The following is a 26488-nucleotide window of genomic DNA, read 5'->3' on the forward strand; positions in this document are numbered from 1 at the left end:
GGTGCTGGGTTTTTTTTGGTGGGGGTGGGGGGGAGGGGGTATCGTGTTTTTGGTGATCAATAGCTGTCACACAATGACAGGAAAGGATTGTGGGAACAACAACCCTCCTCACCCACCAAGATATTTTAGTCCCATCCACAGTTTGGCAGGCCAACGGGATTCTGGCCCCTCGTGCATGTCGTGCTCTGATTTATGCTGATGAACTTTGGTAGGAGTCACAGCGTCCCTTTGTGTAAATATAACTGCTATAAATGTTCATTTGTCCTTCTGTCAGTTGAACACCAAGAGGAGTAGAGAAGTTTTTAAGAAGGTAACTGGTTTTTAAGTCCTTATTATTGCTTAATTTATTTTAAGATAGGTATTTCCTGAAAGTGTGCTCATTTCTCCTGTGGGAAACAATGAAATCATCTTATTTACCTTATCTTATCCATTATTGATATATTGTGATGGATACTAATAATTTATTTCAAGACTGATTCATTTCTGCCTACCCGTTTTTTGTCCATTGTGCTTTAACTAATCCAGTGACTCAGATATACAGAAGGTGGCATAGAGGTGACTGTCAGTGATTGTGAACTGACTGGATAATAAATTCAGTACATTAACGTGATGATAAGTGTGTTAGAGAATATATTCTATACTGTGAATAATAATATAAACATGAAATATTTCAATTTAAAACAACTCTAATATCAGTGATTTGCAGGCGAAAGACATTCATTGGCTGACATGCAGAGATATGTGCTATTATAACTCATCACATCTACTACAGGTAGCATTAAAACACAATAGGAATGTCAACAAGGATGTTCCTAACCCCCCAAAATAATGCCTATGTATATAATTTATATTTTTGGTTTTTTTGGAGAGTTATATGTTTATGTACTATTTGTTTTTTCACGCTGCACTCAGTCATCACAAAAAATGCATTAAGTAAATCTCAGATAACTGAGAAAAATGAATGATATGTGTCCTTTCTCCCATTGTTGTCCTCTTATAGTCTCCACCCTTGTTTACTGAGCTGCATGGGGATGATCTGCTCACTCAGAGATATGAGTGTGTATGTACAGACACAGAGGGGGGAAATATAGTTTGCATAAAGCATTTGACCTTGACTTTCATTGTTACTGCCAAAAATCAAAGTAGACCTTGAAAAAAAATCATGAAATCATATCTAGTAATATATCATATGACAGAGAAACTGTATAACACAGCTTTTATTTTTTCACCAAAACAGGCTGATGTCAGCAGGCTGTACTAAAAAACATCATAAAACATCAAAGTTTTAGTATAGCCCTTGCTCTTAAGTGGGAATTAAGCTCTCTGAGTGCTCTTGTTGATACAGTCCACCATGTATTCTCCCACTGTACATTATTAAACAAGGAAGTCCAGAGGTGTTCAGAAGGAAAGGTTATCTAATTGGATTCTTATTATGTATTTTTTTTTCAACATTTCGTTTTCAACACATAGCTGAAAAATTGAACATCAGAGTTTCATAACATTATAAGAACACCTTTTTGGGATATCATCAATCTTCCGTAGAAAGTAATTACAGGCTCCTGGTCTAACGTAAAATCTGGCACTCGACAGTGACCAGAGAGGAAAGCGGGGAAATCGGGAATGTGACGTCCAGTCCGCAGTTTGCGGCTCTCTCAGCGGTTCTCGGGTTTCAGCTCGGCGCGTGCTCTACGCCTCCTGCTTTGTGTTGTCAGGCAGAGAAAGACGCGCCATTCAGGGTGGCGTGTGTCCTCGTGCACGGTCGCAGAGTCGGCGCGGAGGACTGAATCACATCTAGTTAATTTACTCTCTCCTCTTAAATAGTCGACTAATATTTATAATTTCGTTACCATGTCGGTGGGAGTGGAGTCTGGATTCTCAAGCGAGGAGGTCTTAAACAGCCGCTTCCCTCTCCATCGGGCTTGCAGGGATGGAGACGTCGGTGCCTTGTGCTCCCTCCTTCAGTGCACATCAAACCCGGCCGACCTCACGGTGGAGGACACTTTCTACGGCTGGACGCCCATACATTGGGCTGCTCACTTCGGAAAGGTATCGCTTCTGTCCGCCCGGGTTTTAGTTAATGGATATTTTTTTTTGGCGAAATGTTATCCAGAAGGAGCGTCGTCGCTCTTCGACATCATGAGGCTCGTCTCGGCCATTTCCTGATGTTTCCATTAACTGTTAGCTGATGAGACGAAGAAGCAGCCGTCCCTGAGTGCAGGCAGACAATGGACCGTTGAAGTTAAAGCGATACTTTTTAAAGCTAGTTTTCAATGAATTGTATTAGTATGCGCAAAATTGTAGGTACGTTTTTACCTAGTGTTGAACAAGAACCCTATTAATATTAACTAATGGCTTTAGGCGATAGGTTTAACACGAAATTCTAGCATTACAAGAGCCACAAATGTTAGCTAACGAGCAGTTAGTTAAATTGGATGTAGCCTCGCGGACTGTAGCAGGTTTGCGGCTAAAAAGGGCGGTTATTCAAACTGCTTTCAAGCCAACTCCCGGCGCTAATGACTCATTTTTAATGAAGCGTTTGAGTATAAAAAACACTCGTGGTAAGACTTGTTTAACAAACTGCACATTAGAAAAGAATAGGCCTCACGTTTGTACAGAGACTGGATTCATACCCCGAGGCAAAGCTTTGATAATTGTGCCTCGAAAACCCAGTCAGCCCACATAGGAGCGCTTCATTTTTGCCCTTTTTCGGCTGCTGTAACACACTTGTCTGTACCTGCCCTGTCTCAGAATGCAGGTAATGGGCCTGTCTGACTGTATGTGCATTGCACTTGTGTCTTCACAGCTCGATTGTGTGATGCGTCTGGTTCAGGTGGGCTGTGGTGTGAACGCGGTAACCTCCAGGTTTGCACAGACGCCCACTCACATTGCTGCTTTTGGGGGCCACCCTGAGTGTTTGTTATGGTTGCTTCAAGCTGGTGCAGATATTAACAAACAGGTACGATATCAGACCCACTCTCATCCTTTTTCACAGAGTTTCCTGAAGTGACATGTAGACTGCATTTGTTACAAAGTGGGACAAGAGGAAAACATAATTTAAAAAAAAAAAAAAAAAAAAGGGACAATGGTTTTTATGTGAAATGAAAAGGAAGCAGGGGAGGGGGCGAGTGAAAGGAGCGTGAGGGGTTGAGCTCAGATAATCCCATTGAAGAGGATAATTCTAATTTGGGGTCACGGCCCTGGCAGTGTTGCTGCTCACTCCTCCATTTGTCCCACCAATGCCCTCACATTCCATTTTATTTATTTATTTCTTCACCATATTTCCCAAAGCAGCCACTGTCAGACTGTTGAGTGCCTCACTCATCCGTCTTTTCCTCTCCGTGGGATTTCATACACAGACAGGCTCATGCGCTGAGGCTATATTTTATGCTCCACTGCACTACTGAGAGGAATCAGATTAGTGGGGCACAGTGACATAACATATTGTCGTAATCAGGAACCACATTGCTTTGCAACTCCCATTGAATCTGCTTAGCGTCTGTGGAAATAAACACAAGGGAAAGTTCTCAGATTTGCGGACCTTTTCCTCTTGAGTGTGTAGCCTTTTAACTTTCCTGGGATTGGGCAGTAGGAAAGTGTGATATTTGAGTGCAGCCTACGTTGCATTGTGGTTGGAGAAAGCTGCCTCACTCCCCCCCCCTCTCTCTCCTCTTTCCTCTGCTGCACTCTTACTAATGTGCAACTGTAAATGTGTGTGGGCGGCAGTAATGTCTGGGTGAAAAGTTCAGGCTCTGCCCTGCAGCGTTACACCCTTTTATAATATCCAGTATGTGCTTAGGATGCAGTAATATGTGATACATTTGATAAATACTTAATTGGTAATGTCTGTCTGATACGTTCTATATATAACTGCGGTCTCTTGTCATCACTCAGGACTATGTGGGCGAGACGCCCATCCACAAGGCTGCTCGCGCGGGCAGCCTGGAGTGTATCAACACTCTCTTGATTCAGGGAGCGAAAGCTGAGTAAGTCCTGTGATCAGTCCTGTGTCATCATTTCTTTTCCTCTGTACTATCCAGCAACTTAGTTACACCTTTACAAGGGATCGCCACCAAACTCACATCAGTACAGTTGTTAAGTCTAAATGTTTTATTCAGTTTCTTCAAAGCTGCAAATATGTGATCTGCAAAATTAACAGTGCAGGTCTTAAACATAAATTTGTAGAAGGTGCAGAATGTAATTACTAAGATTAAAATTTTTGATGTTATATTATATTAGCTCCAGCCAAAAGGAATGCTGCTCTAGAAGCGGTTACTTTACTTTAAATCAGTTCAGGTTGTGTCTGTATATAACTTTAAACAAGATTTGAGCAAAGGACTGAATTAGTCATTTAGCTCAACAAAATAAAATCAACTTTGTTTTATTGTTCATGGGTTCATTAAAAATGTACACCAGACAACTGTGTAGACAATTACATCCTTGAAAATGTTTTTAGAAGTTCTAGAGATGCATTTTGTGAAACGGTAATAATATAGCAAAGTTAGCTTGCTTGACATGTTAAACATTAACAGAATTGGTGGCGCTTCCTTGAAAATGTGACACATTTTGTTAATCCTTAAAAATTGTTGTTTTTCATTGCAACAATTCGCATTAAGTTGCTCTCTGTGTGTAACATTATCAGATAAGACATATTCCACAAGTGCCTGCTTGTGTACTTGAATAAGCAGACGTTTATTACCTTTATAGTCTGCTACACTTTATGTGTGTTACAGTAAAAGTTGATTATTAACTCTGCACGGCGTCTTTCATCTAGATGGCTGACTTTTTCAGTCCAGCACGATTATTACACAAACATTAGGGCAACTTAATGTAAAGGTTGATAAACTGTTTAATTAGTAGGCCATGTTGCATGATCTCTGTTAAATCTAGAGTGTGGTTTTCTTTGTTAACATTTGTTTTAAAGATTTGTGTCTTAAATACACAGCTTAACTGGGTGACCAAATGCACATTGCTTTTTTATCTGAATACCTCTTTACTGTCATTGTGGAAAGGCTGTAAGGTGTTGCATTGAATGAAAATGCATTGATTAGGTGGCCGTGTTTGGAAATGCAAAATCTTTTTTTTTTTTTTTTTTAAGTTTTTGCAAGATTGTTTTGGCTGCTTTCATGTCCACCTTTTTCAAGGATCATTAAAATTAACAATAATATCTGCATTGAGCAGATAACAGAGTTAGATATAATAGATCTTGCACGATAAATTTAGCTTATTATTTTAGGAGGTAGACATAATCTCCTCTTGTAGTAATGATCAGTCACACCTTTACAGTTGTTTTGCCAACATACCCATTTATAGAAAACATTGTTATCACTGATGTTCGATCTGACACATGAACAAAGAAGTGAGGCAAGACTCACTTTTCCTGTTTGTTAAATTTAGCTTCAAGACCAGCAGGACTTGAAATAACAACAGCTATATCGTTAGATCATAGCTGTTACTTTCCTAAAGGTCATGTGAATAAGCCTAATGAATTAGGCACCCAGTTTACATACTCACAGCTTACCTGTGTTATCCAGCTGTAAAACAAACAAAACAAAAAAAAAGCCTCGAGTTGCTTCTCACTAAAGTAGGTTACCGGGTTTGTAAGTAGCTTTTTAATGCACAAAGAAATTAAAAGTTGCTGCTTACTTTAGTCTTAGGAGTTTAGATGTTAGACTCAACATGTTTTATTTGTTTTTGTTTTTCAATTATGAAGTCTTGCAGCTTCATTTTCTGCAACATACTGCCTGCCTTTTCTTTGTGATCCCATTAGAGAACAGAAACCCCAAGCTACCAAGGAGTTTATATGTATGTTAATTTTTTTGTAGTCTAATAAATCTTTGTGCACCAAAAGCTCTCTGTAAAGAAGGTAAATCCCACCATGAAGCAGTAAAAGTGAGCTTTAGGTATAACCATGACAATACTGAACATAATCTGAGAGCAGTGCTGACTTTGGGCCTTGTTTCAGTAAAGGAATGCAAACAGTGCTCACACGCCTTTTCAAAAGGTCTTAGAGACACACACACCATGCATAATCTGTTCCGCATAGTTTCACAGAGTGCGTGTCCCAGAGTCATAAAAAACACTCGATGGAAATTAAAAACACTTCATTTTCTCCTTGTATAAACACCCTGGTTGCTACGGTTGCCTTGGCAAATTAAATCCACTGCTTTCATGCAGAGAAGCTCAGCAGTGGTTCACGCAGTGTGCATTTGGTTATCAGCTGATGAGTATTATATTTTTTGATGAAAATGATATGTGATTTTTTTGTTTTGTTTTGTTTTTCTCCCTGCAGATCACAGATATTTAGTTTAGTTTATTATCAAGTTTGTTTGTTTTTCATTTTATTTAACTTATGACTCAGAAATGTAGCGGGGGCGCAGCTGGGGGGAAGACTAAGGCACAGCAGGTGGGACTGGGGCTCATGACAAAATAACAAATTTCAGCATCAAAGGGCTTTCAAACATCTGCTAACAAAATATTCCAATGCTAACAAAGGTTGACAAAGAAAATAGTCTGCTGTCATGTGCAGTAAAGATTTGGTGGCAAGGCAGCAAATGAACCTTGACGTGATAATTATTCAGGCAATCAGTCGTTGGTAGCACTCATGGTGCATTATATCTGATGCATAAGAGAGAAAATATTTTGCTGGGAAAAGATTTTTGTTTATGCAGTTTATACTATAATAATACAACTCTGCAATACATAGTAGTCTACATCATATACTACTATATGAACTAAGTTGTGTTCTTATGCTTTTAGTTTTTATACCCTAATTTTTAGTTGTTTAATTCAAAATATGTGTAATATACAAAGTCTAAAATACTGTGTTGATAATCTTCTAATTTGAATCTGTTAGTCAGGACAAATAGCTCTAAATCCACTCATTTAGAGCTTTGGTAATTTTTTATTATAAATGCTGTTATTGAAGTCAAAGTTTCTGCATTTTCTTTTTGGAAGTTAGCTTGAACATTGAGTCTACTCTTTGAGATCTATTACTTGAACATCCATCTCCATGTCACATTTCTTTCATGTCAGATTAAAGCTCCGTGATAGGCATCTAAACACTTCTTTTGCCCTCCGGTCCACTCACTGCATTATGGGAGCGAAGCTTCAATAACAAGCACGTTTTTACTGTGGAGTGTTTTGTACAGGACCTAAGGCAGTAAAATGGATTTAGTGGATTATGAATGGTTTATTCTTAATGGAAGCTCACATCAACATTACCATGGTTATAAAAGAAAAGCAATGCCTCCAAATATTTTCACAGAAGCCTTTGAGAGTACGTTTTTACAGCAAAGTGGCTAAATTATATTTCACGCAAACAGGATGTCCTTGTCACATTGATTATATGAACAGTGAATGAATGAATGAGTTTTATTCAGTCGCTTAAATCTACATTTTTCATTGAGGATTTTCCTCAGTGGGCTGTTCATCTTCTTGACTTTGTTTTATGCTTGCTTTGTATTACATCCTCTTGAACACACTTGTCATCTGAGATTTCCTTTTCAACGGGGAGAAGTAATTCATAAATGATAAAACTGTAAGCTTTGACTATATGTCAGAGCATTTTGCAGCTTTGACTGTTTCTGCTTATCTTCACATTTTTCATGTGGAAGAAAGAAGAGACACAAGAAGAGTGTGATGTACTCATTTGCTTCATTAGAAGGAAGTGCTCTTGAAAGGCTTGAATTATGTATGAAATACTTTCATTCCTTTGGCTGTCACCTACAGATGCTTTTATGCACCTTTCTTTTTTTTTCTTTTTTTAAATGAGTGGGAACAACATTAAGTCCACCTAAACCTGAGGTTTGTGTTATTTTACTCAGTGGTGTCATGGTTGGATACAACTTGGGTCCTTCTTGAAGCATGCCTTGATGCTCAGCAGGCATTTTGGCAACACCTCTGTGCAAGCGTTTCTGCTTTAGTCTAAAAGATTGGGTTGACAGTCATAACTTTTACATAATTCCTTACTGGAACATAAAAACGATTAAATAAAACTCTTCAAAACTTTCCCCAGTGTCACAGTTCATCATGGTTTTATTTGTAGCTCTGTCCCGAGTGCTGACAGGATCAACATCTTTGGCTGTTTGCGCCAAGTCACTTGAACGAACGCCATCTTAAATCCTATTATAAATACACTACCAAGAAAAATGATAAGGACATCTATAAAGTACTCGTAGAACCACTCATAAAGTAGATATATGGTAACTAAATAAATCGGACCCAGCTTTATAAATATGAGCTTTACTTTTTGAAATCCAGTATTTAATTAGAATCATAAAACCAATGCTCTGATTTTGCTCTAGAACGCTAAAATAAACTTAGCACTAAAACTATATAGACTTTTTGGGGGGTAGATTTCTAAGAAATTCTTTTTTGTCATGAGCCTCAAACTGTAAAGGTGGTCCAGTAGCAAACTAGCAGCAGGTAGGCCAGTGCTTAGAGGCTGCCGGTGATGAGCGTAGTGCAGGCATGCTTAGAGCAGCTGAGTGAGATGGGTTAGATTTGCATAACATCATGTACTGAACTGTCTAATGCTAACATCATCCTGTTGCAATGGTTATTCACTGTCATTTCACTGTACCAAATATTTTACGTTATACACAGAAATGTTTTCTTTTGTATGTCACAGTATTAACCCTATACAATATCATAGTCTGTTTTGACTTCTAATCTTTGTCACCTTTTCCTTTATGAAAGTGACAATAAGTTTACAAAAAAAGTTTTCTATACTGTTAACAGAAACAGAACCGTACATCTTAATGTTTTGCAGCCATTGAATTGGAAATGACTTGGTTTTTTCAAGTAATCCTAGAAAGGGGGAGAATAGACACTGCTGAGTCTGCCCCGTTCCCTGGGATAGCCGCACTGTTGTGGCATTGAGTGTTCTCACTATCGCTTCCTATCTACACACTGGCAAACTGTTGAGGTATTTCTTGCGGTGATTGGTTTTAATGCTAGGTTTTTTAATAAATCAAAACTAAAGTTTTAGACCTGCATGCTTTGCTTATTATCCATGATTGTTCCTGTATTTAGCCTCTTTTTTTTAATTTTATGATTTGTCTTTATTTTGTGAACTAACCATAGGAGTCCTTTAAATGGACAGGGTTAATCACGTGAGTCCCATGTCAACATGTAGCATGATAATAGGCTGCCTCTGGAAGGTTAGACAATAGTTAGAGAAGATGCATATTGTGTGCTTAGGACCGAAAAGCAAAGCATACCAGGCATTTACAAAGAATTAACGCTTCCTTTTTTAAGTTGTTTTTTTGTTTTTGTTTTTTTGTTGTTGTTTTGTTTTTTTTTCTTTTAAGCTATACACAGCTATCCATTTTGTTGGATTAGTGATTACCATAGATGTCAGGTCTCACTAAAGGAATAATGGTTTAAATAATTAAGGAAATAGAAAAGGGGCATATTGTTTCAGTTATGTGGAGGGCGATGTTCAAGCTGAGATTTGGTTTGGAAACAAGTCAATGCTGGAAATGAAGCCAGAGGGTCAAATAAAGAAATGAGAGAATTAATTTGCAGCAGACTTTATCTGAAAACTTGAAATTTGCACTTATAGTCAGGCATTTAAAATGCCTGGCACTCATGAGTGTCTAATGTTTAGCTTCCTCCTTAAGAGATCCACAACATATACAGACACATAAAAAAAATCACTGCACCTATAACCTCCTCCCTATCTTTGACCAACCCCACAGAAGAGCTGCAGTAATCTGCGAGTGTCTCTGCAATCACTCATTTGACATTGGATATAAGATTTCAAAACGAGGAGCAACTTTAATATCTTAAGTGCTTGAAAAGGGAGAGGAAATCTCATTTGGGGATTGTTGAGGTGCAATTTCACCCTTGTCCAAAAAAAGGCTTAACCACTGAGTTCCTCTAGACAAGAATTAGGGCAAGTACTTGTTGTGCCATTATCATACAATAAGTGGACATTAATGATTAAGATTAGAAGATGTTAGATTTTTATCACAGTAACAGTATGTTATTCTGTGTCTATCTGGTCCACTGTTTACTTAGGGAACTGTTTGTGTTCAAAGAGAGACAAATTTTAACATTAAATTCTTATTTAGTATTATACATGAGAATTTCTATTCCTTAGAGTGAGACTGATCCATCTACCATTTAACATGTAAATGATATTCAGTTAAAGTGTAACCTCTTGGATTAATCCTTTGGAAGCGTTAATTTTGAAGGGGACGGGTAATGTGCAACAAGTTTATTGTGTGATTTTTACTTGTTTGATTTTTTTATTTTATTTTTTTTAAATCTTCAATTCTTTATAAAATGTTTTTTTCACATGCACTAGTTCTTGAAATGTTTATTTCTGCACAACTGTTTAGATAAAAATGCAGAGAACGAGCAGTTTCTACACCTCACGAATGACCAAACAGCAGCTGTGTGCTTTAAATCCTGCCTCTTTGTGTGGAAGTTAATATCACCTGGTTTTTAATTTAACACTATAAACGCAAAGTTCAATGAAACAAAATGTATTCCTAAAATTTCGGTAAATCATTTTAGTCATGCATGAAACGACGTGACGATTGCTTTCAATGTTTTTCCTGTCGTGTTTTTAAAAAAAACAAAAACAAAAAAACAGTCCAGAGTCAGATGTGGGCCAGCGCTCCCAGTTCTTTGACAAAGACTGAGCTGTTTGGTTAGAGAACTCATTTCACAGCATGATGACATTTAGGCCCCGAACAACGGCAGTATTGTTTTTGTAACTGGCTGAAACAGACAAAAGAAATTTCCATCATTAAGCTGCAAGAAATGCTTTGGTTGGTCGATTATTTTCTGTATCCTTCAGCAGAATGATCATATTTTATATTAATAGCACCTTTTTTAAAATATAGTTTTTATTTTATTCCTGTGTAGTTTTTTCTCCTTGCTGTCCACATTTTACCTGCAGGTGAAATTGTTTCCACACTTTAATGCTGTTTGAAAACTGTAAATTTGTGAGGGGGAGGGGACACAGTGCTGTTTGCTCATTCATTACTGCTCCCAGAAAGTTACTTTATCACTGCTGCAACTGGCTATGGTTAACACAGAGTGCACAGACTACTTAGTTATTTTATTATGTTTTTTTTTATTTTTATTTTTTTTATTCTCTTGCTCATTTTTCTTGAAACAACATGAGGACAAGTTCACTTTAGCTTCACATTCTCAACAAAAGAAGAGTGGTGTTGCTTGGGTGCTGCAGTTCGACCTTGATTTGTTCTCGCCCTAATCGTTCACTCTCTGGAGTTTGTTCTGAAGATTGCATCATAGTCTTCACCATCTTCTGATTCTCTGACTCATCTCTGGGGATTTCGTCACTTTGCCAGTCTGTCATTTTCTTTGCTGGCTTTTCCACGTGGACATTGACACAGAGAAGACAACATCACTGCGCTTTTGATGCGGCTTTGCAGAAATCCTTGAATTCTATCGGCGCTGGAGACGTGAGATGACAACCACTTCTCATTCTTCGCAGAATGCTCCTTGATGTAGCCCGTTTGACGCGGTCCACGGATGTGATCTCCTGTGGATGCAGCGGATCATTTCATACATGTTCAAGTGCATGTGCTCAGCTGTCTTAACCATGTCCGTTTGCAGCAGACGTGTTTCCTTAATTATGTGGAAACAAGTGAAATCTTTAAGATGCAGATGATCCCAAAGGGATCAGTCGTCATCTGTCATGAAGATGACGAAGAGGATGTGAGAGAGGGTAGAGCAGCACAGGCTATTTCTATACATCTGTGTTCGTGTGTGTGTGCGAATATTTGCTTAATGAGTGTGCGTGCGTGCGTTTATGTATGTATGTGCGTGTGGGGGTGTGTGTGCCTGCGTGTGCGTGCTTGGGTTTGTCTCATTTTGTTTGTGTTTTATTTGTGTAAATGGAGCATACAGTGAGTGTTTCTAACACTCCCTTTTCTGTTGTGCAGTATGAGGAATGCCAGTGGGCTGACTGCTGCTGACCTGGCCCACGCGCAGGGATTCCGGGAGTGCGCTGAAATACTCTCCAATGCCCAGAACTTCCAACAAAACATGGCTCAGTCTCATAACGGGGTTTTTCTGAATGGCATGAGCCAGAATGGGTGCCACACTTACCCCACCATCCAGGGACGCAGCTTCTTGAATGGTATGCCCAACAGAAAAAGGTCTTTCGAAGGCATGGAAGCAAACCCTGGAAAGAAGGCTAGAACTAACGGTAAGTTACTAAGCTGATCAGGTCTGTTTCCGATACTTTTTTTTTTTCTCTTCTGTTACCTTTTAAAGGAAATTGAAACTTTCAAGACATTATTACCCCTCAGCCATAAAAGGTTGATGGCATAGTGTCATGCACACCAAAGTTTGTGAATGCAATAACTCGAGAACGAGACAGTATAGGATTTTGAAATTGATGCCATCGAGTTCAAATCTCAGTGACCTCGACCTCAAGGTCAAAGGTCAAGATAATCTGAAAACCAAGTGAAGTAGGATTTTGAAATTGATACCATCAGTGTATCTAGGAGATTAAGGGGGTAGGTCTCTGCAGGTATTTACTTTTAAAAAAATATTTTCTGAAGTCTTTCCTCCAAAGGGTCTTGTTAGACTTAATTCACATTTTATGTGAGTCACAGCAATAGTGTGACACAGTGACTCTTTATTGATTATAATTCATTTTCCTGATATTAATTGATAATGTTGAAACACCAAAGGATGTTGGGTACTCAAACTTCTTTTTACACTCAGCTGTTTAATTTATTTCTAGCATGCATGAATGACAACAAAAAATAATTCAGTTTTGGTGAATTGGAGATCAGCAAATTGTCATCTACAAACTATATTCTTCCTTTCATCACATGACCAAGTGTCTGCATGTATTTTTAGGACAAAATCTGGGTTAATTGTATCTTCTAAGCAAATCTTTCTTTAAATGGATGGATGGAAACATGTCCTGGCTCTCAGCTCACTGATTTTTCCACTCGTCTTGGCTCTCAGGTTTTTGTGTGGAACCCAAATTGCTTAACGGGAATGGGCCACTAGATGGAGCTGGAGATGCGCAGATGGAGAGCATGAACATGGAGCTGGCAGCGACTGTAACCTCAGGTGGGCCAGGAAGCTTTGCATTTGGGATGAATGGGGTTGCACCATCACAAGGGCCGGGGCCCATGGATCAGGGGGGACCAGCCAGGTCGAGCCCCACAGCTAAAGAGCTGGAGGTCATCACTGTGGCGTCGATGCAGACCCCCTGTCGCTGCACCAACTCTTATGCCTACTTGTAAAGGGCTTGTGTGTGAAATGGCACACGCTAATGTTCCCATTTGTATGTTTGTTGTACGTTTCCTTTTTGAGTAATGCAGATATCGAAATACATTTGTTTTGATTTGGTGGAGAGCTTCCTTTGAAAGATATTTAGCTGTGTGCGTGCGTGCGTGTGTGTGTTGTATTTTCTACTTTTCCATGTACCTGATTATACTCTTAAGGAGAAAGGCATTAATATGTGTTTGTTATACAGATATGTAGTCAGTGCATACGTCGGATTATACTGACCGTTCTCGTGTAATGCTTACTTTTTATTAGGTTTTAAATAAAAGGATGATTTTGTTTTGCACAATTATACCACGTTGTTTGCATTAAAAGTGCAAATGTTTATATTGGCTTCATAAAAAATATTTAGTCATGTCTTATTATAACGCTTATAAACTTGTGCATTATTGTATAATAAGGAAAACTTCATTTGTCACCTGATGTTGTGAACACCAACCTTCTGCTGCCAACACCAAAAAAAATAGTAATGTTCGAGTTTGTTTTTCTCCCAGTTTAATAAATCAGTAAATATTGTTGATTTAAAATAATATTTAATAGGTGACATTTATTTGAAATTGGTACCTAAGCACTTTTTAAAACATACATAAAGAAAGTCTCTGGAAATTTCGCATTTTATATTGAAGAATGACTTTATGCCAAAGCATATCTGAACATGAATGTAGCTTTTAAAATTTACATAATTCACTGTGCAGCTTTCTTGGAGTTTCTAGATGCCCTTTAGTAACATTTACTGGTCCATAAGAGTAGAATTTGTTAACCCCTCTTTTTCACCTTTGTCAATGATTGGTCTGAAATATGATGAATGTTTACTCTGTGTGTGTGTGTGTGTGTGTGTGTGTGTGTGTTGGCGAACTTTTAAGGTAACTAGCAGCAAGGCTTGCATTTGCGTGTGTTACAGAAGAATACCCAGTGTGTTTTTTAAATTAATATCAGGCCATATTGCAATCGGTTGTTATGTACAAACAGTCCTGCTGAAAAAAAGTTTGCATGGTTTTTTACACTTTGCAAAAAGCCTTATTTGTTAAGCTGCGTTAAGTAATCCAAACGGTAACTTAATGTATGCTGTGTTCAAATTTTATAGACGCTGGGGGGATTCTTTCTGTATTTTGTAGTACTATTTCATGTTGAACATGGTTTTTGTTTTTGTTTTACGTGGCAGAAGGTTTGAGTGTGTAGTCTTTGAATCTGGGGCATCAAATGTTTTGAGTACTGAGCAGATTTAGCTTTGTACTTGACTGCTTGACATCATTAAATGTGTATAAAGTTTATAAATGTGGCCTTTGTTTTCTTGGTGTATCCTCGTGCTCTTTTTTTTTTTTTTTTTTTTTCTTTCTCCTGTCTCACAACATCTGTGTTTATTTATTTATTTTTAAAAATGCTTACATTTTTCAGATGATTGCAAATACAGTGCCTTTGACATTTTTTACAATTCTGCTTGTGATGTTGGGTCGTGGAGCTTAAAAGACTTGTGATTTTTCTTGTGAAATGACACAGAACTAGGTCATGGTGGTACAACGCAAATTGTATGTCAGAATTACTACAGATCAGGACGTGACCTATTTTAAAACAAGGTCTCAGGTCAAAACTTTTGAGATTGCATAAACCCGTGGAGTCTATTTCGCAATTTATTGATCTCTTTTTTTTTTTTTTTTCTTTTTTTTTAAATCCAAAGAGTTGGATACCACTTGATGTGTGTTGAAAGCTGGCCATGTAATAGACATTATTTTTACATGGCTGCTTACAGAATTGTAGTAAAAAGAATTTTAAATAGTTGTGCAAAACAAAATCGCCCCCTGCCTCGTTTGTTCTCTATTAGAGTCAGGAACACGATCAAAAAAATTTGTTTGCCCTTTTGACTATTTGTTTCATTTACAGTGGCAGGTGAAAGACACTGTGAGGACTTTTTCTCAAATGGCCCAACAGCAGAAATCCTCCTTGACCACCACATCCACAGCGGCTCACCTGAGATCATTAGCACTGGAGGCAGTCAGGTGGAGCACCTGAAGTCTGTGAAAGCGGAGCAGTTCTATGACCACACCCTCTTCAGCACCATGCTTCTTTACCATGGATCCTAAAATACAAAAGTGATCTTCCTGACACCTCTTCCTTTTTGCCTGAAACTCATCTAAGCCTAAACAAGCATTCATTCGCCTTAAAGCCACAGAGTGGTCACGATCATTGAATTTCTTTGTTATTAACAGCAGAGCCACTGTTCTGGATGGGTCTGAAACTGCATTAATAAAGCAGCGTAAAAAGTGGATTTTTGTGTTGTTAAAGACAAAAGTTAATGTTTAGTTCTTGTTGTGATTTATGCTACAAATAGCAGTTTTCTTTGAATACACTAAAGTAAGCATTTGAGATGAACCACTGCCAGTGCTGAAATTTTGTTTGTCTCAATATGTTAAAAAATGGAAACACATAAGATTCATTAAAAAAAGGTTTTCCAAAGTTTGATTTTTCTCCGTACATCTTGTTCTGCTTCCTGCCATAGATGGCTTATGAAATAATGTGTGTAAAGAATCATGGTATCCTACTTTCTTTTTCTATCCATTAGATATATACATTAAAAGTTATTGGTGTGCTCGCTTAATACAGAAAACTGCTTTAAAAGTTGCACTCTCACGTGCTGGCACAGCTGTCATAGGGCCGACCTTCATCATAGCTGCTCAGCACAAACTTCCCGTCATCGAGGCTACGTCACCGTGGCCACGCCCCGCGCCACCCGTAACTCGAATGGGGTGGGGAGTTGATTCCAATCAAATAAAATATTGTATTAGATAAATCTATCGTGTTGAAAGGAAGTACCGCGTTTTTATAGAAACTACTTATGCTAACAACACAAAATGTCTACTGACATTTTCATGCTAGAAATTTCAGGTTTGCTTAGTAATAAATCGCAGATGTCCCCCCCCCCCTTCCTTCTTGATGTGGTATCGTCCTGTGTAAATCTATGTACGCAAACCAGAGCGTCATATTAGCTTTATAGGACGACGGAAGAGTCGGGCTCCCATCTGTAAGGTTTCTGTAACGTTCTCAAATTACATTAACTATAATATAGGCAAATAAGCTCCTGTCAACTATTTTGCCTTGTCTGTACGTATTCTTCAAGTTAAGCTATGTCAACCCCGGCCAGAAGAAGACTTATGAGAGATTTTAAACGGTGAGTTGGTGTACAGGAATTATGCCGACATCGTTAGCCGTTTTGTCAGCTTGTGCTAGCCCGACATAGCTAATCGCTGTTTTTTTTAGGATATAGTCAATTTTAGGAGTTTCCTGTGTAAAAACAACCACAAGGCAACCGCTATAGATTATCGTATGCTTCTGCGAATGTGAATCATTTATGTGAAGTATTTTTTTTTCAAAGCGCTTCGTCTTTCCGTGACGCTAACGGATCTAGCTAATGCTAGCAGGTTGGTTTACTAAGGCTTCTGTCAACGTACAGCTCGTAGCTGACTCTTTAAACCTTTAGCTTTGAATATGCGTGAGAAATGGCCGGACGGACATTTTTCATGGTTTAAACATTTTTTTCAACGCATTCAACCCCAGTACTCCACGAATGTATTCCTTCCGTTTATCTTATATTTCCGCTTCATAGTTGCGTTGTTGACCAGCACAAACGGTTCGACATCCCCACGGTCTTAAACTTACAAAAGTTTGAGTTAATGGGGCAAATAATGACGCCAAGAAGCGAAACAGAATAAAGTTAGATTGTTATGTAAATTTCCGAGTAGAAATCAATATGTCAAAGGTGAGAAACAACAGTAAAACAAAGCGAATGCCAGGCCGTGTATTGGCCTTCAGGTCCCTTTATAACCGTAATGTAACACTGCCCACGGAAAATGTTTTGGGGTTTTTTTTTCTTTGTAAGCGATCCTAACTGTTTATCGTAGTGAGTTACTGGACCTCTTCGGGGTCCTTAAACGTGTTTTGATCTCACTGTAAAGCGAGCCTCTGGTCTTTTGATTATGTCATATTTGAAATATCAGGATTCAGGAATGTGAGCAGGTATTTCCAGGTGTTTGGGAGGAATATGGTTTGGTGTAGCCCAAACCTATTACTGATATGGCTTTTTAATTTTTTTCTTTTATTCATGTTTAGTTTCATCTTCAGTGAATTTTGCGGTTTTCTGGGTATTTTGTATTTTCATTGTGTTTTGTATTTTTATCTTTATGTGGAGGGGCCAAGATTTAAGTTCCGAATAAACACAACACTTTGTGAAGGCAGGTGACTCAGTTATGTGGAGATAAGTGCCAATAAATGGGTAGTGATTGAGCATCTCACAGCAGAACAATTATATAATGTTTCTGAGGCTTCATTGCAAGTTAGGTAGTTATGGTAATTTTAAATTTTAACAGCTAACTTTGAGCAGGCACAATATAAGCATCGTTGTCGCTCATGATGTAACTAATTCTGTATTTAGTAAATAACAGTTCCTACCGTTTATCATTAATGGCACTGACACATTGTGTTAGAAAAAGGAAACCATGGCAACAGCTGTGTTTCCAAGTATGGTATGTTTGTTTGACCTTATAAATGTGGGTGTGGTTAGACAATGAAAGGAGACATTTGATTGTGAAATACACCTTTCTGTGGACTCAGTGGAGAAATACAGTCTCTGGTCATTACCTTTGAGGCCTTGAAACTTTGCTTCAGTGTATTTATTTACTTAACCTTTTGGGTATGCAGTCTACAAGAGGATCCTCCAGCTGGTGTCAGTGGTGCCCCTTCTGAAAACAACATCATGGTGTGGAATGCAGTCATTTTTGGGTAAGAAATTAATTTGGTTCTGAAGTGTAGATCTTATTTTTGTGTCTGAACAAATGACAAAATATCGCTTTTCTCTAAATTCGCAGCCCTGAAGGAACTCCCTTTGAGGATGGTAAGTACCCCACTGTATATGGAGATAGATAAAGTTAAATGTAGTAACTTAATCAAAAATCTCACTGAATAGAATTAATTGAAAGAGACTCCTCAAGTCACATCTCCACAGTGTCCTCAGTTGGTCCAAAATCTCATATGTGTTCCTTTGTTTCAGGTACATTTAAACTCATCGTAGAATTCACAGAAGAATATCCCAACAAACCCCCTACAGTGCGATTTGTGTCAAAGATGTTTCATCCAAATGGTAAGAACATGATCACCTGCTGCCTCGTTATAGTGTTATTTGTGGCCTGTTAATAATTGTTTTTTCTCTACAGTCTACGCGGATGGCAGTATATGTTTAGACATCCTACAGAATCGTTGGAGCCCCACTTATGATGTGTCTTCTATTCTAACATCTATCCAGGTAAGAAGTGTCAATATTTAACAATAAAAGAAAAGATTTCATTATTATGGCATATTATTGTTAATTTGATTATGGAAACATTAAGTGCATTTCCAAATCATTGTGGCAATATTCCATCCATCCATCCATCTTCATCCGCTTTGTCCGGGGCCGAGTCGCGGGGGCAGCAGCCTAAGCAAAGAGGCCCAGACCTCCCTCTCCCCAGCCACCTCCTCCAGCTTATCCGGGGGAATACCAAGGCGTTCCCAGGCCAGCCGAGAGATATAATCTCTCCAGCGTGTCCTGGGTCTGCCCCGGGGCCTCCTCCCGGTGGGACATGCCTGGAACACCTCACCCAGGAGGCGCCCAGGGGGCATCCTTGTCAGATGCCCGAACCACCTCAGCTGGCTCCTTTCGATGTGGAGCAGCAGCTGCTCTACTCTGAGCCCCTCCCGGATGGCCGAACTTCTCACCCTATCTCTAAGGGAGAGGCCAGCCACCCTTCGGAGGAAGCTCATTTCTGCCGCTTGTATCCGCGATCTCGTTCTTTCGGTTACTACCCACAGCTCGTGGCCATAGGTGAGGGTAGGGATGTAGATCGACCGGTAAATTGAGAGCTTCGCTTTTACACTCAGCTCCCTCTTCACCACGACGGACCGGTGCAGCGTCCGCATTACTGCAGCTGCAGCCCCAATCCGTCTGTCGATCTCCGGCTCCCTTCTCCCATCACTCGCGAACAAGACCCCGAGATACTTGAACTCCTCCACTTGGGGCAGGAACTCATCCCCGACCCGGAGTGGGCACTCCACCCTTTTCCGGCTGAGAACCATGGCCTCAGATTTGGAGGTGCTGATCCTCATTCCCGCTGCTTCACACTCGGCTGCGAACCGTTCCAGTGCGAGCTGGAGGCCCTCACCCGATGAAGCCAACAGAACCACATCATCTGCAAAAATCAGAGATGAGATTCTGAGGCCACCAAAGCGAAAGCCCTCCGCCACTTGGCTGCGCCTAGAAATCCTGTCCATAAAAATTATGAACAGAACCGGAGACAAAGGGCAGCCCTGGCGGAGCCCATCACCCACCGGGAACGAGTCCGACTTATTGCCGGCAATGCGAACCAAGCTCTTGCAACGGTTGTATAGGGATCGAATGGCCCGTAGCAATGGGCCAGACACCCCATATTCCCGCAACACCTCCCACAGGACACCCCGAGGGACACGGTCGAATGCCTTCTCCAAGTCCACAAAACACATGTAGACTGGTTGGGCAAACTCCCATGCACCCTCAAGTATCCTGGAGAGGATAAAGAGCTGGTCCAGTGTTCCGCGACCAGGACGAAAACCGCATTGTTCCTCCTGTATCCGAGGTTTGACTAACGGACGAACTCTCCTTTCCAGCACCCTGGCATAGACTTTCCCAGGGAGGCTGAGGAGTGTGATCCCCCTGTAGTTGGAACACACCCTCCGGTCCCCTTTCTTAAAGATGGGGACCACCACCCCGGTCTGCCAGTCCACAGGTACTGCCCCTGATCTCCACACAACATTGCAGAGGCGTGTCAACCAGGACAGCCCTACAACGTCCAGAGCCTTCAGGAACTCGGGGCGGACCTCATCAACACCAGGGGCTCTGCCACCAAGGAGTTGTTTAACTGCCTCAGTGACCTCGCCCCCGGAAATTGGCGGGTCATTCCCCTCATCCCCAGACTCTGCTTCCTCCTCGGAAGACGTGTTAGTGGGATTAAGGAGGTCCTCGAAGTATTCCTTCCACCGCCTGACAATTTTCTCAGTCGACGTCAGCAGCGCTCCGCCAGCACTATACACAGTGCAGGTAGAGCACCGCTTTCCCCTCCTGAGACGTCTGACGGTTTGCCAGAATCTCTTCGAGGCAGTCCAAAAGTCTTTTTCCATGGCCTCTCCGAACTCCTCCCACACCCGAGTTTTTGCTTCAGCCACTGCCCGAGCCGCATTCCGCTTGGCCTGTCGATACCTGTCGGCTGCCTCCGGAGTCCCACAGGCTAACCAAGCCCGATAGGACTCCTTCTTCAGCCTGGTGGCTCCCTTCACCTCTGGTGTCCACCATTTGGTTCGGGGATTACCACCACGGCAGGCACCAACCACCTTGCGGCCGCAGCTCAATGCAGCAGCTTCGGCAATGGAGACGCTGAACATGGTCCATTCGGACTCAATGTCCCCAGTCTCCCTCGGAATGCTGTTGAAGCTCTGCCGGAGGTGTGCGTTGAAGATCTCGCGGACTGGGGCCTCTGCTAGACGTTCCCAGCACACCCTCACTACGCATTTAGGTGCACCAGGTCTGTCCAGCGTCTTCCCCCGCCACCTGATCCAACTCACCACCAGGTGGTGATCAGTTGACAGCTCAGCCCCTCTCTTTACCCGAGTGTCCAGAACATATGGTCGCAGGTCTGCGATATTATAATATATAATAGAAATAATATGTATATATTTCTCTGAGAAACGAAAAGCTGCTACTGCAAATTCAGGCTCATCCACTGAGACTAAGTTTAATGTCAGTGTGTAGGACTGCAGCTGACCACCCACTGATTGAATAATCTCCACTCATATCATGTGAACTAAACAAATGTCCCAAAGTGTAAGCTTAAACATATCGGTAACATCTGAGAATTTCTGAATATTATTTTCTTATATAGCAACTCATTTATAATGTAGTGTTGATTCATTAAGTGCTGTTAATACATGAAAATAATCAATATACAAATGATAGATTTAAATTTATGATTAAATTCAAAAGATTAGAGATTTTAGTTTGTAAAAGTACAGTGGCAAACTGGAAAATTCTCAGTATTGTGCAATAACATTGAGTAGATGAATAAGTTGATTCAGGTTTGTTGTTTTCCATTTAAATATTCTTGCCTTCTGTATTAATCTTCTCTCCCCCTGCAGTCCCTGCTTGATGAGCCAAACCCCAACAGTCCGGCCAACAGCCAGGCAGCTCAGCTGTACCAGGAGAACAAACGGGAATATGAGAAACGCGTCTCTGCCATCGTAGAACAAAGCTGGAGAGACAGTTGACCTGATACTTGTGATTGCTTCTCTCCGTCCATTGTTAAGCTGTGTGTGCTGCAAGTTTTAGTGGAATAACTCTTAATTTTTTGACCCTCCCCTCTTTTAATTTTAAGCTTTTATGCACTTTACCCTCAACTTTCCATCATAAAACATCTTGTTCCTGCCCAACAAAGAGGGCCTTTTTTTTTTTTTTTTTTTTCTATTCTCGCCCCCTTTTTAAGTTCATCAGGGGAAATGTGCTGAATCTTGCCTTGATGTAATATCATTATGGACTTGAGGGCCATTACTTAAAATCCTGGTGTGTTCCAACTTGCTCTAATAACTCCATGATTAATTGTTTTGTGTCTCAACGACATCGTTAAGTCATGGGTCCTTTTCTGTTGTGAGCCTGATTTGTTGTCAGTTTATTTTCATAAGGCAGTTGGATACTGAGCAGCCTGATTATCACAGACTACAACTAAATCACCTTTACACCATGTCCTTTGCTGTGTTGTGAACTGTTACATGCATGACGGAGTGTATTCACTTTCCCGTTCACTTGTGTATATAAGAAACCTGCAACTGAAATTATGTACAGATTTTGCACTGGTTGTCCCCCATGTCACCTTTTCCAGTACTTGTAAATAATAAAAAAAAAAAAAGGCAAAGTCATCCCTGTATGGACATGCATTTTCTTTCAAGTTGTTAGTGCACAAGTTATTTTACTTTCCAAGGTTTGAGCATAAATGCTCGTAGCAACAACGGCCACTTGCGTAGGGTACGTCATAGGCTCTACGGAGATTCGTAGTCAGTCTAAATCAGGCCTTGTCTGGGAAAGTGGATCACAGTAAAGCTAAAGTTCTCATAAGATCTGTTTCTAGAGATGGTGATGCCAGAAAATCCACTATATATGGTCTTATTTTGAGATCTTTGTTGAAACAGCAAAATAAAATTATATATTCAATATAAGTTAAAATGCACTCTCAACTGACAGTTCTTTATGCAATACTGGAGAATCATTAGCTTTTACCTAAAACTCATTAAATACATTTTAAACATCTCATTTTATCATAAAAGTAGCATCCATGTTGCTCTTGTACAATGTTCTAGTGAAATGCAGTAAGCCGCAATTCAGTTGTAATTACAGATCAATGATTACAGAAAATGATGCATCTGAAATCATCACACAGTGAACTTTGAGTGTTGACTATAAAGTAGTGTTGAAGAACACAGAATTCATGTTTCTACTTTGTTTTTTATTTGAGTTTATATAGTTAAGCTTGTGATGTTGCATGCAAGATGAACACAAAGAGGGATGATGTGCAGGACAGCTTGTTACAAACATGCACATGGTTGTGTACTGTACTACAGCTACTGTTTGTAAACAACCAGGAGATGGCATTCTCGTTTCTCAGGTACACAGCTGTTACAAAAATAACTATTTACAACACCCCTCTCTTCGTGGATTTTTTTTTTTTTTTTTTTAGCAAACTGTTAACTGGAAATGAAGGCTAATATAGATAAAATTAAATTTTTCACACAGGAATGTTCATGGGGCCAGGTGAGCTACCTGTTGTAGGCTCTCTCCTTCTTAGCCCTTTCTAAGGCCTTGTCCATGGTCTTCTCGTTTTCGCCTCTACACTTCGGGCAGTACCACTTGCCTTTAGGCTTATGATGGAGCCCGACGCAGGAGAAATGAAACCACTCAATGGGACATTCGTCATTATCGCAGCCAATCATCTCGCCGTAAGACACCTGTTCGCACAGGCAATATGTTGGCTCATCCGGATCGATGGGCAGGTCTGGAGGAGACACTTCTCTCTCTGATTTTCCTTTTGACCTTTTCTTTTTCTTGGAAGATGTTTTGGCCTTCTTTTCCCGAGACACCCCCACTCCCACTTCCTCAGCATGATCCAGACCCCCGTAGCTTTCCCGATTTTCTCCATTTTTCTGACGTCGTGAGCGTTTCCCTCCCGCCTTTTCTCCACCACCTGAAGATGATGTGACCTCATCACGCTTCTTGTCGTGGTGACTGGGTTTGCCCACAGTAACTGTAGCTGATGTTGAGGACATCAAAGACGATGCAGTGGTTGTCATGGAGGTGGCCGGAGGAATGTGACTTTCTGGGATTTCTTGAGAGGAAAGGAGTAGTTCTGAATGCCAGTCTATTTGTCGCGTTCGGTTCTCAACCAGCTCCACCTGGAAAAAAGAAAGAACATTCATGTTTTGTTTTTTATTTTTTCCAAGTTCACCTAATTTATTTGACAATGTAGACTAAACCATCACACTTAAATAATCCTGAATACAAATCTATGTGAGAAACCCCAAACTACATCAGTATCTGCCATGTCTGTGCCCCGACAGAGCCAATCAACAGCTGAACCTGAAAACACATGAGCCATGTTGCTTGAACTTGCACGAATAAAAGCTTTTTAAAGGACTCTCATTAATCATCGTGAAGCCTAAATCCTTTTTGGTTTATGTTTTTGTGAAGAGACAATCTGTAGCTCCCTTGGATGCACTGTACGTTTTAAAAAGCCAACTCTGATTAAGATTTGTTGAACATAAATTTTGCCTTCTTTGCTGAATTAACTAGAAAGAAGTTCATGCTTTCAGCAGTTTAGGCTTAGCTGACGTCTAGGGGCTTATAAATGTTACTATAAACAGGTTTACACAGGGTAAACCTGTGTTTGTAGAGGGAGGGATGCGTGCCAGATGGACTAAAAGGATTTTAGCAGCTCTGTATCTGTCCTTCCCTGCATGTCATTCCCTCTGTACCCCATTTCCTGTTTATCGCTACTGTGCTATCCATATAAAGGCAAGAGCCTGAAAATAGTTTAAAAATATATATATATAAATGTGAATGTTCATAGAGAAATTATTATCAAAGCTATCCACTTTAATTATGTATCACAAAAGGAACACAACCCAACTGAACTTTGACATACCAAACATGCCAAACAGGAAGGTCAAACATAGTGTTGTGTTTCTGGTAACTGCCTAGCTTGTATCTACAATAGAGTTATTTAATGTTTACTGCTGGAGTCTTGTAAATGTTTAGATTTTTTTTTTCTTTCTTTCTACAACAGATTTCCAAAAAATGTAAACATAAAGCTCATTCAGTCCTGATACAAAAGATCCATAAAACCCATTAATCAGGGTAAGCGTTCTTGCACATATGTCACAGAAGAAGAGTAACGTAGATTCATCAATACACACATTAAGACCCAAAAGCTACTTTTTTGTCCAGTTTTTCTTCCACGTACCATTTGACCAGCAATCTGGATCTTTTCATCTCCAAGCTCCTGACTGCGAATTAGCGCCCTCTGAATAGACAACTGAAGCTTGCGCCTCTGAAGGGAGTCAGATTCACGGCGATACCGGTCATAAGCATCATCAAGCTCCTTCAGAACATCTGACCAAAAAAAAAAAAAAGATAAGAACAGAACAGAAATACACCCCATGTTCAATAGTATACTTGTTGTTAGTCTTTTTTTTAACCCTCATTAAAACAGACGGAGCAGCAGCATGACTACAGGTTGAAAAGTAAGAAAAATGAATCATTGCAATCTTTTGTATTACTTTGTATATATAGATATATAGATATATATACACACACACATAAATTATTTCACTATGAAACCTAAACAAATGTAAACATCAAATCTTTACCTTGATACTTGGCATCAATTTCCTTCATGAGGGACACGCTCCTTTGCAAGTCAAAAGGAAGGGACTCCACAAGGTCCAAATACTCCTCCACATAGTTCACAACAACGTGACCTGGGTCACCATTGGTCGGGTTCAGCATTGCGGATCCGTTTCCCCGCCGGCGCACTCCTACACCAGCACCTGTCAACAACATTAGCTTTTTCATTGATGAATCTAATACTCAAGTTTGCAAGTAAATATTACTTCACTGCCTCAAACGTTTTTGATTGAAGCATCATAACGTGTGTTTTACAGCGTTTTCGTCGTGTTTACTAACACCTGTAATCAAGAATCAGTTCTGGGCTGCAGACATACAGAAGAGAAGACAACTGATCTGCAGTCAGCCATACTGATGAAATTGCTACGTGTACTGCGAATGTGCCAACTGTTAGCTAACTCGAACTACCAATGCAGGATCTGCAAAGAAATACAAGACCCGGTGACTTCCGCTGGATAGCTGATAACTTGAAGTTGCTCGTATGGGGTGTCCTTACTGCAAGGTCTTCACAACTACAACGGAGCAGACAACTGTAATGCTAGCTAGCAGTGTTTCCCGGGGAACTGTAATCATTTTGGCTATGTGGAAGAATCACAGATGGATATGCTAACACAAAGCCTGCCACAAACAACAGGACACAAGTGAACTGCTGTGTTTGAATATTTCATCAAAAGCAGCAGCTGCCCTGTCGTGTCTAATGTTTGCCAAAGCTAACTACAGCAGCTATCCTGCCCTGCTGCTGCTGAGTCCATTTTAACGACAAGTAACGATACCCAACTTTTCCCAGTTTGCAAGTTTATGAATCTCTCAGTCTGCACCACACACTTATGAAAATGGGATTTTCAAAATGTGGCGTTAACTGTGGAACTCGCTGCTAAATGTTTTGGAAAGTTACATCTTAATGTGACAAACAACGCTTTGAACAACGGTCACCGAAGTGAATACGTTTCACCTTCAACACATTAAGCACCCACTGAACATTTACGGACAATTCTAGCTAACACGACGCGGACAAACAGAATGGTCTTTTACTGCTTTGGCACTTTAAAGTGGTCTTTACGCGTTGGCTTCGGCGTGTCTGTTAGCTGGATTAGCCGACTAGCTTATAACAATACTAAACGAAATTCAGCTCCAATCCTTACGGAAATACAGAGCAGATACCTCGCCACACTCATTCAGTTGCCATATAAGCGGAGGGTG

The 26488-nt window shown here is 40.2% G+C and overlaps 3 protein-coding genes and 1 long non-coding RNA gene across 6 annotated transcripts in view; 2 read left to right on the forward strand and 2 right to left on the reverse strand.

Annotated features, from left to right (window-relative positions):
- The first annotated feature begins 1686 nt into the window (after window positions 1-1686).
- ankrd10b (ankyrin repeat domain 10b) lies at window positions 1687-15747 on the forward strand. Its single transcript, XM_085433732.1, has 6 exons — window positions 1687-2046; window positions 2804-2956; window positions 3892-3983; window positions 11925-12190; window positions 12964-13071; window positions 15169-15747. The coding sequence occupies exons 1-6, from the start codon at window positions 1849-1851 to the stop codon at window positions 15366-15368; spliced, it is 1017 nt and encodes a 338-aa protein (XP_085289858.1). The 5' UTR covers window positions 1687-1848; the 3' UTR covers window positions 15369-15747.
- On the reverse strand, window positions 1760-2449 carry LOC146690676 (uncharacterized). The gene is made up of 2 exons (XR_014915458.1): window positions 2314-2449; window positions 1760-2208 (listed from the first exon to the last, which is right to left on the reverse strand). It is a non-coding gene; the product is annotated as an uncharacterized LOC146690676 (long non-coding RNA).
- Window positions 15748-16242: 495 nt separating the features above from the next.
- Window positions 16243-22251, forward strand: ube2al (ubiquitin conjugating enzyme E2 A, like). 2 transcript variants are annotated; one of them, XM_085433735.1, is made up of 7 exons: window positions 16243-16306; window positions 16403-16453; window positions 17980-18060; window positions 18147-18172; window positions 18329-18418; window positions 18492-18580; window positions 21478-22251. In XM_085433735.1, exons 2-7 carry the CDS (start codon window positions 16410-16412, stop codon window positions 21604-21606), a joined length of 459 nt encoding a protein of 152 aa, XP_085289861.1. In that variant the 5' UTR covers window positions 16243-16306; window positions 16403-16409; the 3' UTR covers window positions 21607-22251. The 2 variants fall into 2 exon arrangements, with proteins under 2 accessions (XP_085289861.1, XP_085289860.1); XM_085433734.1 differs by having other exon boundaries at window positions 16253-16453.
- Window positions 22022-26488, reverse strand: part of ing1 (inhibitor of growth family, member 1) — a 53604-nt gene continuing 49137 nt past the window's right edge. For both annotated transcript variants that reach the window (XM_085433730.1, XM_085433731.1), the window contains 3 exons: window positions 25252-25431; window positions 24846-24994; window positions 22022-23778 (listed from right to left, as the gene is read on the reverse strand). In XM_085433730.1, the coding sequence (XP_085289856.1) occupies window positions 23146-23778; window positions 24846-24994; window positions 25252-25431 (962 nt within the window). In that variant the 3' untranslated portion in view covers window positions 22022-23145. The remainder of the gene's footprint in view (window positions 23779-24845; window positions 24995-25251; window positions 25432-26488) is intronic.

The sequence above is a fragment of the Copadichromis virginalis genome, linkage group LG16 (assembly GCF_057382275.1).
Source record: "Copadichromis virginalis isolate Kocher_CV1m ecotype Utaka linkage group LG16, C_Virginalis_male_GT1.1, whole genome shotgun sequence".
NCBI lineage: Eukaryota > Metazoa > Chordata > Actinopteri > Cichliformes > Cichlidae > Copadichromis > Copadichromis virginalis.

Excerpts from the sequence above, each read along its gene's own strand:
- ankrd10b (XM_085433732.1), top strand. The coding sequence starts at position 1,849 with ATGTCGGTGGGAGTGGAGTCTGGATTCTCAAGCGAGGAGGTCTTAAAC. Across the intron at positions 12,191-12,963 it reads AAAGAAGGCTAGAACTAACG|GTTTTTGTGTGGAACCCAAA; the intron begins GTAAGTTACTAA and ends CTTGGCTCTCAG. Across the intron at positions 13,072-15,168 it reads GGCAGCGACTGTAACCTCAG|TGGCAGGTGAAAGACACTGT; the intron begins GTGGGCCAGGAA and ends TTTCATTTACAG.
- ube2al (XM_085433735.1), top strand. The coding sequence starts at position 16,410 with ATGTCAACCCCGGCCAGAAGAAGACTTATGAGAGATTTTAAACG. Across the intron at positions 18,061-18,146 it reads TGGAATGCAGTCATTTTTGG|CCCTGAAGGAACTCCCTTTG; the intron begins GTAAGAAATTAA and ends CTAAATTCGCAG. Across the intron at positions 18,581-21,477 it reads CTATTCTAACATCTATCCAG|TCCCTGCTTGATGAGCCAAA; the intron begins GTAAGAAGTGTC and ends CTCCCCCTGCAG.